Source organism: Adiantum capillus-veneris, chromosome 14 (assembly GCF_014529385.1).
Source record: "Adiantum capillus-veneris isolate H3 chromosome 14, ASM1452938v2, whole genome shotgun sequence".
Taxonomy (NCBI): Eukaryota; Viridiplantae; Streptophyta; class Polypodiopsida; order Polypodiales; family Pteridaceae; genus Adiantum; species Adiantum capillus-veneris.
The window spans coordinates 133,405,384-133,421,384 of record NC_140944.1 but is presented as its reverse complement, the minus strand read 5'-3'; the positions used below and the strand labels follow the sequence as shown (position 1 = coordinate 133,421,384).

Sequence of the window (16,001 nt, the reverse complement as noted above, 5' to 3'; positions counted from 1 at the left end):
GAGTGTTCCTCGACTTTTGATGCGGGCAAGCGTGGCCATGTATACCTTGGAAACAATCATGCATATTCCATTGAGGGTATTGGCACTGTGCATCTCTCCATAGATGGCACAAATGAGCTTGTCTTGCATGATGTTCGATATGTGCCGGGAATCAAGAAGAGTCTGCTTTCTTTGGTCAGATGGATATGCATGGTTACAACATCTTGTTTGAGAGAGTCATGGAAAATGACCAAAGGCTCAAGGCTGATTGTAAAGGGTAGAAAGAAAGGGACACTTTACTGCATGCATGGAAAGGCCGTGTTGGACAAGTTTATTGCATTGGCTGAAATTAACTCTCACATGGAGTTGTGGCATAAGAGGCTTGGCCATATGAGCCAAAAGGGCCTTTCTAAGCTTTGTACTTTGAACAAGCTTGATGCTAAAGGCACAAAGCTTGACTTTTGTAATGAATGTCAATATGGCAAGCAAGTAAAGCGTTCTTATTACTCTGGTGTCTCTCGTAAATCTTGTGTGCTTGATCTTGTACATTCCGATGTATGTAGCATGCCTACTAAGTCTATGGGTGGTGCATGTTATTTTGTCTCCTTTGTTGATGATCATTCTAGGAAAATTTGGGTTTATTTGCTTAAGTCTAAGGATGAAGCCTTTGCTGCGTTTAAGAGATTTCATATATTTGTGACCACCCAAACATGTAGAAAGCTAAAATGCTTGCGTACAAACAATGGGGGGGAGTACACAAGTGCTGAATTTAACAAGTTTTGTGAAAATTTGGGCATTAAGAGGGAGCTTACTGTGCCATACAGCCCCTCTTCTAACGGTGTGGCTGAAAGATTCAATAGGACACTTTGTGAGAGGGTGAGATGCATGCTGTCCATAGCTAATCTCTCTCATGGATTTTGGGGAGAAGCTTTGAAAACTGCAGTGCATATATGTAATCGATTCCCTCACATGTCTTTGAAAGGTGACATCCCTGAAGAGGTTTGGTCTGGCAAGCCTGCTTCATGTGATCACTTACGTATTTTTGGTTGCGAAGCTTTTGTGCATGTTAGACCTGAGTTGAGGAGTAAACTAGATGCGAAGTCCATTAAAGGCCTCTTCATGGGATATGGTGAAGAAGGCGAAATGGGTTATAGGATTTGGTTACCTCAGCTCAAAAGGGTTGTACGCAGCCGGGATGTTGTTTTTAATGAGGCAAGGCCGCTTCAAAACAATTGTGTCTCAAAGCATGACCATAAAAGGGTGAAATTTCAGCATGACCAGCCACCTGTTAGGCTTATTTTTGACCCTCAGGATGCACCACAAATGGCTGAAAATGTAGATGATCCAGTGGTGTTTGAGCCAGATGATGTTGGACAACAAATTGAGGCTCCTGAAGGGCATTTGCAGCCAAGAAACAATGCTGAAAATGGTGCTGAAAATGATGTACAGCAGCCCATTGTTGATGATTTTGTAGTGCCACCTGATGTAAACCCATTGCCGGATGATGTGGATCATTGGTTGAGGCGATCTACTCGTCAAAGACAACTTGTGAGTCGATATGACCCCTCTTTGCATTACATTATGTTGACAGATGAGGGAGAGCCTCTTACGTACAAAGAGGCAAAGACATGTGAGCACAGCGACAAGTGGGAGCTTGCTATGCAAGAAGAGATTAAAGCTTTGCATGCTAATCATACTTGGGATTTGGTTGAATTGCCCAAAGGAAGGAAGGCTATTCCTAACAAATGGGTGTATAAAATCAAAATTGTTGATGCAAAACCCAAGTATAAGGCAAGGCTTGTGGCAAAGGGATATCTTCAAACTAAGGGCATAGACTTTCAAGAAGTGTTCTCTCCTGTTGTGAAGACGACCACTTTGCGTGTATTGTTTGTCATTGTGGCTGCTCTTGATTTGGAAATGGACCAAATGGATGTACATACCGCTTTCTTGCATGGTGATGTGGAAGAAGAGCTTTACATGAAGCAACCTGAGGGTTTTGTCATCCCTGGCAAGGAACATTTGGTATGTATGCTCAATAGAAGCTTGTATGGGCTGAAACAATCATGTAGACAGTGGTACAAGAAGTTTGATCACTTCATGCTTAAACATGGTTACAAAAGAAGCCATGCAGACCATTGTTTGTATACCAAACGTGATGAGGATGGTAGCCCGATCATTCTTGTGCTCTATGTACACGATATGTTGATAGCTGCAAAGAAAAGAAGCACTGTAGATGCTCTTAAAGGGTAGCTGAAATCTGCGTTTTCAATGAAAGACCTTGGGGCAGCTGAACATATACTTGGAGTGCGTGTTACACGGCAAAGAGACAAGCGCCTATTGTATTTGTCGCAAGAAAAGTACATTGAAAAGGTGCTGGACAGATTTAACATGGTTGAAGCAAAGCCTCTTGGTGAACCATTACAGCCATATGTTAAAATTTCCAAGGATGATTGTCCCAAGTCAAAGGAAGAAGCCAATGACATGCAAAGTGTGCCTTATGCTTCAGCTTGTGGTTCACTTATGTATGCTATGGTTGCTACTAGGTCTGACATAGCCCATGTAGTGGGAGTTGTAAGCGGGTTTATGGCTAATCCAAGCAGGTTGCATTGGGATGCAGTGAAGTCCATTATGAGATGCTTGAAAGGGACTAAAAACAAATGCCTCTGCTATGGTAAAGGACCAATGGAGTTGAAGGGATTTTGTGACTTTGACATGGCTGGTGATGTGGATACACGGAAATCCACAAGTAGCTATATATTTACTCTTGCAGGAGGTGCTGTTTCATGGTGTTCTAGATTGCAAAAGATTGTTGCATTGTCTACTACAGAGGCTGAATATATTTCAGCCACTGAGGCTTCCAAAGAAGCTATTTGGTTAGCACGCCTATGCAGTGATTTTGGCTTGCCTGCCAAGGCACCTATGCTTGGTTGTGATAGCCAGAGTGCTATATGTCTGGCAAAGAACGCCATGTTTCATGCACGCACAAAGCATATTGATGTGCGGTATCACTTTGTTGTTGGGTTAAAGGCCTAAATAACCCCTTTTTGTACATTTTTATACTTTGTCCAGGTTCAATATGAACCTGGACACATTTTTTAAAGGTCACTTATAATAAAAGTGGGAAAACCCAAAACTCACTTATTGAGTTTTCCCTAAAAACGTGAGCCCTCTCTCTTCTGCTAGCGCTTCCTCTCCTGCTGGCCTGCGCCTCCCCTCTCTGCACACACACTGCACTTCCTCGCGTGCTCTTTCACTTGCACACACCGCCGCGCGCTCATCACAGTCTGCACTGTAGAAGCTACCGTAAGCGCTGCAGTCTCCGATAGACCGCACGGACCACCACCAATAGGTAGGGTAATCCAAGATGAGGGGAAAGCAAGACTCAACAGTGTGCACTGTGAAGGACCTCTGAGAAGAGAAAAGGCTAGATCTTTCTGTCTGCGCCGTCTTGCCTGTATCTCCTGCCTCCAATCCTCCGGTGCCAACCAAAATAGAATCCATGCCAACAACGCCACCAAACCACAACTCGGTGTGGCTCTCAATGTGAATGAGCAGGGAGTGGCCTACTATCCAAGTCGGGGGATTAGTCCGCTGTAAGGTAACCGAGGGTGAGTGTAAGCAACTCTGAAGGTAGCAATCCAAATGATCAGGAGTGTAGAAGAGCAATTGCACCACCATCCAAGCCAAGCTTTGGGTGACTTTGGATGTAGTTGCATAATGATGCCTGATCCCCCGCATCTTGCGGGTAAACTCTCCAAGAGAGTCCAAAGCACTGAAGTCCCACTCCAGTCTGTAGATCCAAGCAATGAACCTGTCCAAGAAGAGGTCCAAGATCATCTCCCTAAGTCCATGTAGATGCTCTTGTGTAAGCAAGTGATCCGACGTGTCGAGATCAAGTGGTAAGTGTCTGTCCACCCAAGATGGTGGTATTCTCTGGGAATGTCTCAATCCCATATGCCATGAGCATGGCCATATCTCGTGTGAACTCCTCAGATGAGTGCATAGGTGTGTCCATTGCAAACCACAAGTCACCACCCCCTCGGAGTATGCAACCGCCGAATGATGGCTGGAATGAATGGATCTCCCAATCATCGTACGCCCATTGATGATCAAACCGATGTCGAAGATATCATGTACTGCAGCAGTCACTGAGAGACCGCACGGACCACCATCGGATGGTGTCCTAGCAGGAGGTGACTTCATCCTCTGTGAAAAACACAAACCATGTGGCTGCTGTCCACCCAAAAACACAACTGCAAGGTGATGAAAACGCTGCTGTCGAGCGATTTCCAGCATGCTTGTACACTCCCTGCAGGGTCTGGAGCAGTGCAAAGGGTGTAGGGAGGGGTGGTGAATCACTGTCACTGCCCCAGATGGGCTGAAAACAGAGAAAACAGCAAGGGGTAATTGCTGAAATCTGTAGATTTGAAGAGGAAATTCACCGTCAAGGCATCGGATGCCAAGGCCGGGTAGGTGGTGGCAAGATCCGGGGTCCAGAAGCTGAGCGCTGCCCTCCTGCTGCAAAAACGTAGGTCAATTTACAATCCACTTTTGCCGCACTTGTTGTCACCAAAAAACTTATTTTTGCTGAAAAAACAAAGGCTTGGTGGGTACCCTAGCTGCCCAACAACTTGTGGAAGGTGTCAACGACACAAAGTGACCAATAAAACCGCCGAAAATGGGCTGAAAACCCAAAAACGCAGATGAAGGTAAAAAACGCAAATGGATATGGAGGGGTTTTCCACGACAAAGATGTCCAGAAATGGTAGTGTTGATAGCCAGCAGGTGATCACCAATGGAGGAAGCAAAAACGTAGGTGAAAAATTGTGGATTCTTGCGACAAAAACTGCTCTAGATTCCGTCGCTTGCCTGGTTTTTGCTGATTGCTGGCTGATGTGATCCCGCCCTTGGGAGGAGAACCTGATGCAGAGATGCGTCCTCAATGCTGGCGGCTGATACCATGTAAGAGTGCGCGTGTGCGGAAGCGTGAGAGAGGAGAGAGAGAGAGACGGAGAACACAAACGGCAGAGATGGTGAAGAGGGGGCGATCAGCCCCCCACTGACTACCAGAGCAAGAAGACCCAATAAACAATCAGTATATGTGTGGAAGTGGGTACCCCCCTAGCCCCATTAATAGGTGCCCAAGGGGAGGTAGGGCAAAGCCTGGAAAAATCCCCCACGACCCAACAAGAAATAAATGAAATATGAAGGTGCCCGGACAAGGTGGACAGCCGACCCAGAAGTGGGTGGATGGACAGTGCAGTCTAAATGCATACGCAAAGGGTGGCCAGCCCGGAGGCACACTAGCCCATGCATGACCTAGACCTATGAAGCAACAGAGTGGTGCAACATATTAGGGATAAAAAAGGGTCAAAACCCTAAACCTACAAAAAGGGTCAAAACCCTAATCCTGCAAAAAGACAGCAGGCTGTAATTTGCTGTTTCGGGCTCCATTTCGGGTGCCGATCACATCTATAGCAAGCCCTCAAGCTCCTGCATGTGTAGGGCTACTTGCCCTTTGATTTGGACGAGATTTCTTGCATGAAATCTCTCCGAATCAATCTGTACCTGTGGGGGATTAGCAGTTAGCTAATCTGGTACCTGTACAAGAGGCTCTTGCCTCTTTGCAGTAATGATCACAAACCGTTGTCACTCCTTGTATGTTCGGAAGAGTGATTTTCAGTGAGACATTGGATGCGAAAAAAGAAGGAAACAAAGGTAGACCCAAAGCAAGCTCAAAATCTTTTGGGAGCATGAACAATGAAAAAGGATCTACCCAAAATCAAACTAATCTGGTTGAGAGCAGGGATTGTATCCATTAAAAATAAATAAATTTAAAAAAAATCTTGTATACCCTAAGATGTCTATATATTCAGGCCATAAGCTCTCCCCTTCATAGAAACTTCGGAAAGATATGTATTATGGTCAGCAACTTAGGTTGTGTTGAACCGCAAGTTTAATAGCATGGGATGCCTGTTTATTTCAAATGATTAGTTCAAGGTGGTTTTGCAGAATAGTATGTGGCCTTTTATGATTTTCATCAAGGTGAAAATCGTCCAGGGCGTTTTTCTCAGATATTGTCAGACATACATTTATGCAAGTCACTTGCCTTCGTAACTTCTTCTCAGGATTTGAGAACATGCCGTCAGCTGTTTCTCAGATAAACTTGATAAGCATGCAAATAAAAACTGTTCAATTATGGAACGACTGAACAAGGTTGTTGCAAAGTGTTTGTAATGGGTTCAGCTATGTGACAAGGCGCCTGTTGATGAGAGGGGTTTCAGTACATGCAGCATCATGAGAGCAATTAATTAGCTAGTCTATCCTTGGTGATGAAACTCTGTGGATGTCATTGTGCTTAAGAGGTGCTTCTTTGAGGGCTTCAATAGTGACTAAAGATTTTATGTGGGAACTGTGTCCTGCAGGCATTGCTGTTCTCATATAATATAGCAATTGACCGGACTGAAGAGCAAAAAGAACGAATGAGGAATACAGCAGAAAGAGTTGGCCTTAGGCTTCCAAAGGTAGAGTTTCAGGATTTGGAGAAATCCTAATACACAGAATGATGGGCTACTCCTGGTGTTTGTGGGCTGTGGACTGTTATTGATGGCTTTTGCCCTGTTTCATGCTAATATATCTACTTTGCCCAAGTGTGGTAGATTGACTATCCCGGTTCCATCATGAGTATCTAGACCAAGACTTGTCGGATAGATCTTGAAGGGCTCTTGGGATTGTTTTCTACGACGTTGATATTCTTAGCCTTCTTCTTCTGTGTTTTTCCGGTAACATGGCGAGGGATCTGTTGATGTTTTAAAATGGTGGACTTAAAAAATATTGGGCACCACGTCGATTGGTATGGCTCATCGTGTCAACTAAAAATAGAGTTACATCTGATTACATGTTGATTGAGGTGTGAATGCAAATTTCTTCCAGGTTGTTGCCATGTACTTGGCACCATAAGTTGGGATGTCGTCGTATCTATCAATACTATGCATGATGGAGCTGGTGATTTGTCTTGTGGAGGATTACAATAGAGTCTATACCTTGCACTTTCCTTTAAAGGTGAATCTAGGCTTATCTAGGTGTATACATAACAATACAACCAACCATACATACATACATGGCGTGTGTGTGTGTGTGTGTGTGTGTGTACATATATATACACCTTTTAAACTTGTAAATGTCAATTGGTTTCGTCATGGCATTAACTCTGGTCAATTATGCTTTTTAAGAGTTACTTTTTGCACTATAAAGGATGCTTTTATCGCTTTGAAAATCTCTTTCTCAACTATGAATGTCTCTGTTGAGACTGGTCAGGTGCACGATTTTTCTCCTATCATTGGATTTGACCACAATTGAATGGTTGTGAATGTGAGTTTGAAGGCATTTCACTTTTAGCCTTAATGCTTGAAACGGCATTGTATGTGAGATATACAACTAGAAAGTGTCTCCTTTTGCTTGCACTCTCATATAAATTGTGCACTGGGACCTTGTATAGCCATGGACTCATGTTCTTGTTATGAGGGTGGGTGAATTAGTTGTTTTGAAGGTCGCTCCCTCTTCAATTGGAAGGGTGGTTATGGTCATGTGACTGCTCACAAGGCTGTGGTCCCTCATCGCCAGAGAGGGATGCTTGCTTGCCTTGGTGTAAAGAAGTGATGCCAGTGTGAGACCTTCCCTCCATGTGCTACACACGGTTTTCTTTGGCCATTGGTACTGTGTGTATGTAAAAATGGGGTTTATGTTATGTCATACGGTCAGTATTCATGCCACAGAGAAACCCGTACGAAATTGAAAGATGCATTGATTGAATAGTGTCAAAACACTATCTTTCGCGCACAAACTGTGTCATAAGCAAGTTAGGCCATCTCTTTGAAAACTGTTTTGGCATAGGCCAATCCTGATAATTGATGTCTAGATGAAAGTAGCATAATAATTATATGACCATAGGCCATTATCCAATGGTTAACCTTCTCACAATAGACAACTACTAGTTGGTCTTGGGATTGCGCCAGGTGGCATTGCTTGCTTCGATCCATCCTTTTGTGTCCTTGTGTAAATATAAAGGGTACAAGCGCTACTATTATTTTGTTTTTTTTTGTGCGTGTGCGTGTGCGTGTGTGTGTGTGTGTGTGTGTGTGAGAGAGAGAGAGAGAGAGAGAGAGAGAGAGAAGAAGAAGAAGAAGAAGAAGAAGAAGTAGAAGATTGTTTTAACGTCGTAGGAAACTATCCCAAGAGACCTTAAAGATTTATCCGACTAGGAGAGTTGAACTCAAGACTTGTTATTCAAGAGGGAAATGACATACGGGTGATAGAAAGGTTATACCATTTTCCTCTTTTTGTTAGCTCGCACACACACAACACACCCGAGAAGAAGATTGTTTTAACGTTGTAGAAAACTATCCCAAGAGACCTTAAAAATCATGATGAGGAGAGTTGAACTCGAGACTTGTTACTCAAGAGAGAAATGAAATGAAATGAAATGTTATATGAACTTCTTCAAAAGGCCAAAGTGACCTAGGAGACCAGAAAGTTACAATGTGGTGGATCTGATACAAAGTTAGAGGAACAAGATGACAAAATGACATAATGACAAAATTTAGTCGCTCGGTCGATCAGTGTGCCTCTGGCGTGAGGCGACTCACTCCGCTATGGTAGTAACTCCTCCGGGTGTCCAGTTGGTAGCTCTAAAGAAGTCTATGATTTGTCTCTGAGACTGGCTAGGCTCTCCTCTCATCAAGCTCTCTCTGTGTCTGCGCAACTCAAGCAAAAACAAGCCCAGGCATCTTTGATCATCGTACCGCATGACTCTAGAGAATGGTCCAAAGCCCTCTCTGAACAAGCAATGGAAGCGGCCTCGTATCTGGTAGTAGATGCGGCAGTGGCATGTGTAGTGCAACTTTGTCTCAGGCTCGATGTCACACAAGGGGCATGTCCTGGCCTCTGCCGGTACTCCACTATACCTCCTAGTCTCGATCCGCAGCTGGTGTGAAGATGTGCATATATGGCCAATAGCACATCGTACCCCATGAGACAAGTGGATGTCCATGTATCTAGGACTCGTCACAAACCCATCCTCCGTAAGCTGGAGGAGATGCTCTCTGTAGAAAGTCATCTTCGTGCCCAGCTCCTGTGTTGGCTGTATTCCATGTCCTCTTGGTGTCTAGCTGAGTCAAGTCTTGGCGGATGAGCCTGGTGATCTCGCATCCAGTGAGTATTGGAATGGAGGCAATCTGTCTATGTTGAACCCATGCGCCTGAAACCATGATGTCATCTCCCCATACCAGCATGCTGTATCTTCCTACATGGCTAACTGTCGAGAGGACTCAAGCGCAAGGCGGGCATATCTGTCTATGGGAAGTTCCCACATGCGGTGTATGAAGGAGACAGATCTGGTGAGCGTCTCAACCACTAGTGGGGGGGCAGCTAGCTCTGCTCGTACAATAGCACGTGGTACTGAAGCCTTGGCTCTAATGAGCCGCGAGATCATAGAGACCAGAGGCTTCTCCATGTCCCCCCATCCATCACTGCGGCCTGTCCTCCCGTGATGATCCAATGAAGGTTCCCAAATCTGAGCTCCATAAAGCAATGCAGAAGCCACCAAAGTGTTAAAGAGCCATAGCTTTGTTCGAGGCTCCTGAAACTGAACCTACGAACACATCCTTTCCAATCTACCCAATGCTGCATGGACTCTGGTCAATCTAGTCTCTACTGCTCTCCTCAATGAAAATGCTGGCCCACTGAAAACCACTCCAAGGTAAGTGTAGGCATCTGTATACTCCACCGTCTCCTGGCCGTAAGTGAATGCGGGCGCTGACCTCCTGATCCACTGTGGGGTGGTATTAAATACCATGACCTTGGTTTTACCAAGGTTGACGGACAAACCACTTTCCTGGGCAAACCTATGCAAAGCATCCAAGTGGCGTTGCATCCCCTCCGGAGAGTCACAATATCATCAACATATAACAATAGTGGAATCCATGTCCCTGCCAGTTGTGCACCTGTATCACCTTCTCTCTCAATGTAGTCAGCAACCTCATCCACATACATACCAAATAGAGTAGGGGGGAGAGAGAGAGAGAGAGAGAGAGAGAGAGAGAGAGAGAGAGAGAGAGAGAGGATTGCTAAGGCTTGAAGGTATATTTGCTTTGCAATTCCCTGCATTTTGTACATGAACTAGCTATCCTTGATGCCGCATGCCCGCTTCTCCATGGGTCGACCCCTCTGTGAGTGTACTTGCTTCTGCTTTTGTTGCTTACCAAAAGATTTATTTCACTCTACTCCCAAGACCTTCAGCATTGGTTGCTCTTCATGTTTAACCAGTTGCCCCGGTGATTTAACCATTGGTTAGTTTAGGGAGCTCATGATTCTTCAAAGCAGTGCATTGGTTGAAGCTATGTGTTTCACATGCGGGTCCTCGTCTCTTAGCTTCCTCTTTTGCCTCATTTACATGCATCTTTTATTCTTGCATTGATCCTTAACTTTCTCCCCTCTGCTTCAAAATCCCTGCAGATCTGAGGGTTTTTTTGGCCTGTGGTTGGATCTTGATATTTGGCTATGGTTGTACTTTATAATGCCACTTTTGGCCTTTTATGTTTTAGAAACGATAGAGGCCACCATTTTAATGAATGAGTGAGAGAGAGAGAGAGAGAGAGAGAGAGAGAGTAGCTTCTTTTATAGTCCTTTTATAAACTGACATCTTGAATTAAAACCTCTTTGCATTGGATTGGAACAAAGATTGACAACGAAGTGAATAAAATGGATTGTGTAACATCAAATCAAATAGAATTAAGCTTTGTTTCTAAATCAAGAGCTTACACAGTAACGCTGAGTGAGCAATAAAGTAGCGTTGGGATTTTGCTGCACCAGATAGCGTTGAAATTTGCAAAAGATAACGTTGGTGATTTTGAAGCAAATCGTTGGAATTTCTGCAAGGGAAGCATAGCGTTGAAGTTCTCTTTTATTGTCGTGCTACACAGACGGCAAGGAGGGCGAAGAGATATGATAGAGAGTGTGAGTTCTCGGGTGTACGCAACCGGCACCAACGAGTTGTGTGCAACTATACATACACACTCTCTGCAACGAAGGAGAAGCGAGAGAAGACAGAGGAAAGCTCTCAGCCGCCCCTCTCTCGGCATCGCGTATAAAGCGGGTGTGTGCGGAGCGAGGCTATCCACAACACACACAAATCAGGCCACATCATCTACATAGATCTGCTCGATATTCTTCTTACACACACATTTTCTCGGCATCGGCAATCGGCATTGAAATCGACATCAACGAGCGGTGTTTTGACACACATGAGTACTTCTTGATGTACGATTATTGTTGTTCAAAGATTGATTTTCTCTGAGTTTTAGTATAGCCGTGTCGGTTCGTAGAGACATGTGGAGACATGTTTACATGTGTTTATTTGCTTCACACTTTTCCCAGAGAGAGTGTTACTGCCATATTTGTTTTGGTACGTGTATGGCATCTATGGTTACATGCTTAGCCTAGTTGGCTATGATTGGCAAATTCTTGCCCTAGTGGGAGCTTCATGCGCGATTAGCACTTATCGTGCTACTGTGTTTTGTTGAGAGCGGTTTTCACTCCTTGTAGGGAGAGGTCAGTACAAACTGTTTGCAATCTTTTGGCGTCTGTTTGAACACAGATCTTGCTACAATAACAGTGATTATCGTTACATGTAAGTTGAGTTGCAGATAATCACTGTACGACGTTGTGGAGCTATTTTTGGTTTGATATTTTGACAGTTACCTACCGTTTCTGAGACTTGGTGCGAAAGAGCCCTTTCTGAGACTGTGGCTAGGCATCGAGTATGCATAACTTTTTGTGAGGGTCATTGCATGAGGGTTTTTGAAGCTCGAGCACGCTTGCAATTTTGATCTCTAAACACAGAAGATTGTGCAGAATTTTTCTCGCAAGTCGTCCATACACATTCTTGGCAGACTTGATTGTTCACGTAGTGATTTTGCTGCATATTGTTTTGAGATTTTTCTCTCGTTACATAACAAACTCTGTCCAAATTCTCCCAGAATTTTTTTCATATGTCTTTTGGTTACATTCTCTTGAACTATGGCAGCTAGTAGTGGTTTGGACAAGGATAGTACCACATTAATAAGTTTGATGGCACAAACTTTGCATTCTGAAAGCAATGTATGCGCGTTGTGTTGATCAATAAAGGTTGAATAGCGCCATTGCGTGAGAGAAAAAGGAATGCATACACTCATGATCAATGGAAAGATTTGAACGAGCGTGCTATGGCGACCATTCACCTACACCTCGATGAATCCATTAACCTCACGATAATGGATGAGACCAGTGCCAAAAATTTATGGGATACCTTATGTGCAGCATGCGATAATAAAAGTGCCTCGAATAAGGTCTTTCTCATGAAAAAACTTATGCACATGAACGTGAAAGAAGGCAGCAGTGCTATCTCTGACTTGAATGAGTTAAACAATGTTTTTTTTGTAGCTTACTTCCAAAGGTCTTAACTTTGATGATGAGATGAAGGCCATCTTCTTACTATGTTCACTGCCATCGTCATGGGATAGGTTCAATACAACCATAAGTAACTCAGTACTCGACCGGAAGCTAGTGTTCAGTGACCTTACTAACGCGTCGCTCAGTGAGGAAATTAGACATTAGTCTCTCGATGCGAGTGGGCATGGTGATGCATATATGGCTAGTGGCAACAATGACAAGACAAGGCAATAGCATAGTCGTAGTCACAATTGTTCTTAGGATCCCAAGAACAATCGTAGTAAGAGTCGTGGAAGAGACATGAAGAATGCTGAATGTTATCATTGCCATAAAAAGAGACACTTGAAGAAAGATTGACATGCATTAGATAGTGAAAAGGACAAGGGAAATGTGAAGTGTGACACACCTAAGAGCACAATCAAAATAGAAAAACTTAATGTTGTTGAGTCTCCAACTGTTAAGACTATTCTTGATGTAACTAATGATGTGTTGATCTTTACATCAGATGTGAGCCCTGATACATTGTTAACTCTTGACGAGTGTTATGTTTAGAATTGGATAGTGGACTCAGGTGCTAGCTTTCATGTGACTCCTCATAAGGAGTGGTTCTCCACAAATACTGTTACACATGGTACAATGAAGCTGGGTAATTCCTATCAGCTTGATGTATGTGGTATTGGGGACATAAAGCTTTGTACGCGCAATGGCATTGAGTTTATGTTGCAGTGTCAGACATGTACCCAAATCGACAAAGGGTTTGATTTTTGTAGGAAATTGGACGATTTGGGTTACACTACTATTTTCGCAAGGAAACTTAGTCATGCTTAAAGGTCAGAAGTATGGCTCATTGTATTCACTCTATGTCCTTTCAGTGAAAGATAATTCTATTTGTGTCGTTGAGCTGCCATCTACAGAGTTGTGATATAGCCAACCGAGACATATGAGTCAGAAAGGAATGAAGGTATTGTAGCGTTCTGGTTATATCCCTATATTAGATTACTGTGATTTTTCTTTATGTGAGCACTGCATTTATGGAAAATACATTAGGTTGACCTCATTGCCTTTAGACAAGGAGTTAGGAAGCTCTCTAGATCTTGTTCATAGCAACATATACGGACCTATGCATGTTTAGTCTTTGGGGGGCATTATACTTCCTAATATTCATAGATGACTCTACCAGGAAAGTGCGGGTTTATCTCTTGAAGTAGAAGAGAAAAGTCTTTAATGTCTTTCTGAAGTTCTTAGCAATGGTAAAAAACCAATCAGGTAGAAAGCTTAAAGCTTTGCGAACTAACGATGGAGACGAGTATATCTTGTCTGAGTTCAAGGACTTTTGCAGTAAATGAGGCATTGGAAGACAACTCACAACGCCTTACATGTCCGCTCGAAATGGTGTGGCAGAAAGGATGAATAGGACTAATGAGTTTTGGGGTGAAACTATTATGACAACTGTTTTCTTGATAAACCGGCCGCCTAATACACCACTGAAGTATAAAATTTTGTAGGGGATGTGGATGGGAAAACAACCTAATTACGATAAGTTATGTGTATTTGGGTGTGAGGCATTTTCACATGTGCCAAAAGAGCTTAGGTAGAAGCTGGATCCCAAAATCACACAAGTGCATCTTCATCGGTGGATGGAGAGATGAGATATCGTCTCTAGCACCAAGAATCTAAGAGGATCATACACAGCTCACATATGATATTCAACGAATCTAAGATGTATAGAAAGCCAGTGAAAGAGATTGAATATCGCAAAGTAAGATTTAAGGATGTTGCCTCACCACCAATTACGAAGAATGTTGGACATGTTAGTGATGTACCTTCCACTAGTACACAAACAAATGTTGCTCTAGAGAGAGCAGAATCAAGCAGTCAAGCACTTAAAAGATCTACTAGTGTATCTTGTGTAGTTGAGTGTTTTCAAGCAGGATTGGACTATTTGTTATTCATTGGCTGCGTTGAGCCCAGTTCTTATAAAGAAGCTATTTAAATGGAAGATAGTGTGAAGTGGGAGCAGGCTATGCACTCTTGAGTATAACTCGATCTTAGCCAATGAGATTTGAAAATTGACAAAAAGAAAAACACGACAGAAGATCCCAATCCTAAGTATAAGTCTAGATTGGTTGCTAAAGGAAAAGCAAAATAAACGCGTCGATTTTGATGGGATCTTTTTCCCAGTGGTCAAGATGATTACATTGCGTCTTGTGCTTGGTTTAGAAGCCATAGATGACATGGAATTGGTTCAAATGGATGCGAAGACGGCGTTTCTTCACGGGGGTCGTGAAGAAGATTTCTACATGATGTATCAAGAAGGTTTTGAGGTAAGCTAGAGCAGTTGTTGACAAGGGTGGAAATGGTGTGTAGACTCAAAAAAACTTTGTATGGACTAAAGCAAGGCTCAAGAAAATGGTACGTCAAGTTTGATAAGTACATTCAATCCCAAGGTTATGTACGGAGCCAAGAGAATCAGTGCTTGTACACAAGCAGGTTGAATGATGGTTCCTTCATCATTCTAATCTTGTATGTGGATGATATTCTTATAGTCGAAAAGTCAAAAGATGAGATTTCACTTTTCAAAGACGGCTTAAGCAAGCAGTTTTCCATGAAAGATTTGGGTGATGCACATCATTTTCGTGGTATGCGTATCAAGAGAGATTGTAAGCATGGAATACTTGAACTATCACACGAAGAGTATATTCACAAGGTCTTGCAACATTTTAACATGCAAGGGGAAAAATCATTGAGTACCCCAATGGCAGCATATGTAAAACTTAGCAAGAAATATTGCCCCAAATCGGATGTTGAAAATGTAGAGATGAAAAAGTGTCATGTTCTTTGGAAGTCTCATGTTTGCCATGGTTAGCATGCGGCTAGACATTGCATTTGCAATGGGAGTGGTCAATAGGTATATAACAAACCCGGGCATGAAGCATTGGGAAGCAGTGAAGCATATCTTGAGATACATCAAGGGTTTAGCCAGAAAGTGCTTACGCTTTGAAAAGAGTGATGCATCCATAGTTAGATAAACTGATTCTGATTGTGGTGGTTGTGTGGACACTAGTAGGTCCACATTTGACTATTTTCTTGTTTGTTGGAGCTTCAGTATCTTGGAGATTATGTCTCCAAAATTGTACTTCATCTTCCACCATTGAGGCTGAGTATGTTGTAGTTTTTAGTGCCAACAAGGAAGCTGTGTGGTTATCTCGTCTAATGGGAGACCTACACCAAACTCCAGTGTTACATTTGATAGCTAGAGTGCGATTGTTTTAGCAAAGACCCCCGTGTTTCATTCCAAGTCAAAACACATCGAGGTCAAGTATCATGTGATACTAGATATTTTGGCTAGCAAACACATTGAGTTTGCCAAAGTCCACACGGATGAGAACTCAAAAAATGCTTTAACAAAGAGCTTATCTTCAAATTAGCTTGCACATTGCATAGAGATGATGGACATAGGGTGAATCTATGGTCATGCTTCACACTTGTATAGTTGTACATACTAACCATTACAATTATAGCGACTTAGGCCATGT

At 43.1% G+C, this 16,001-nt stretch overlaps 1 protein-coding gene across 1 annotated transcript in view; it reads left to right on the top strand.

Moving 5' to 3' along the window:
- LOC147443166 (complex 1 protein, LYR family protein) overlaps positions 1-11,387 on the top strand; it is a 116,507-nt gene extending 105,120 nt beyond the window's left edge. Inside the window, exons 2-3 of the mRNA XM_086529077.1 lie at positions 6,405-6,503; positions 10,959-11,387. Coding sequence (XP_086385203.1) covers positions 6,405-6,503; positions 10,959-11,126 — 267 coding nt within the window. The 3' untranslated portion in view covers positions 11,127-11,387. The remainder of the gene's footprint in view (positions 1-6,404; positions 6,504-10,958) is intronic.
- Positions 11,388-16,001: the final 4,614 nt, after the last annotated feature.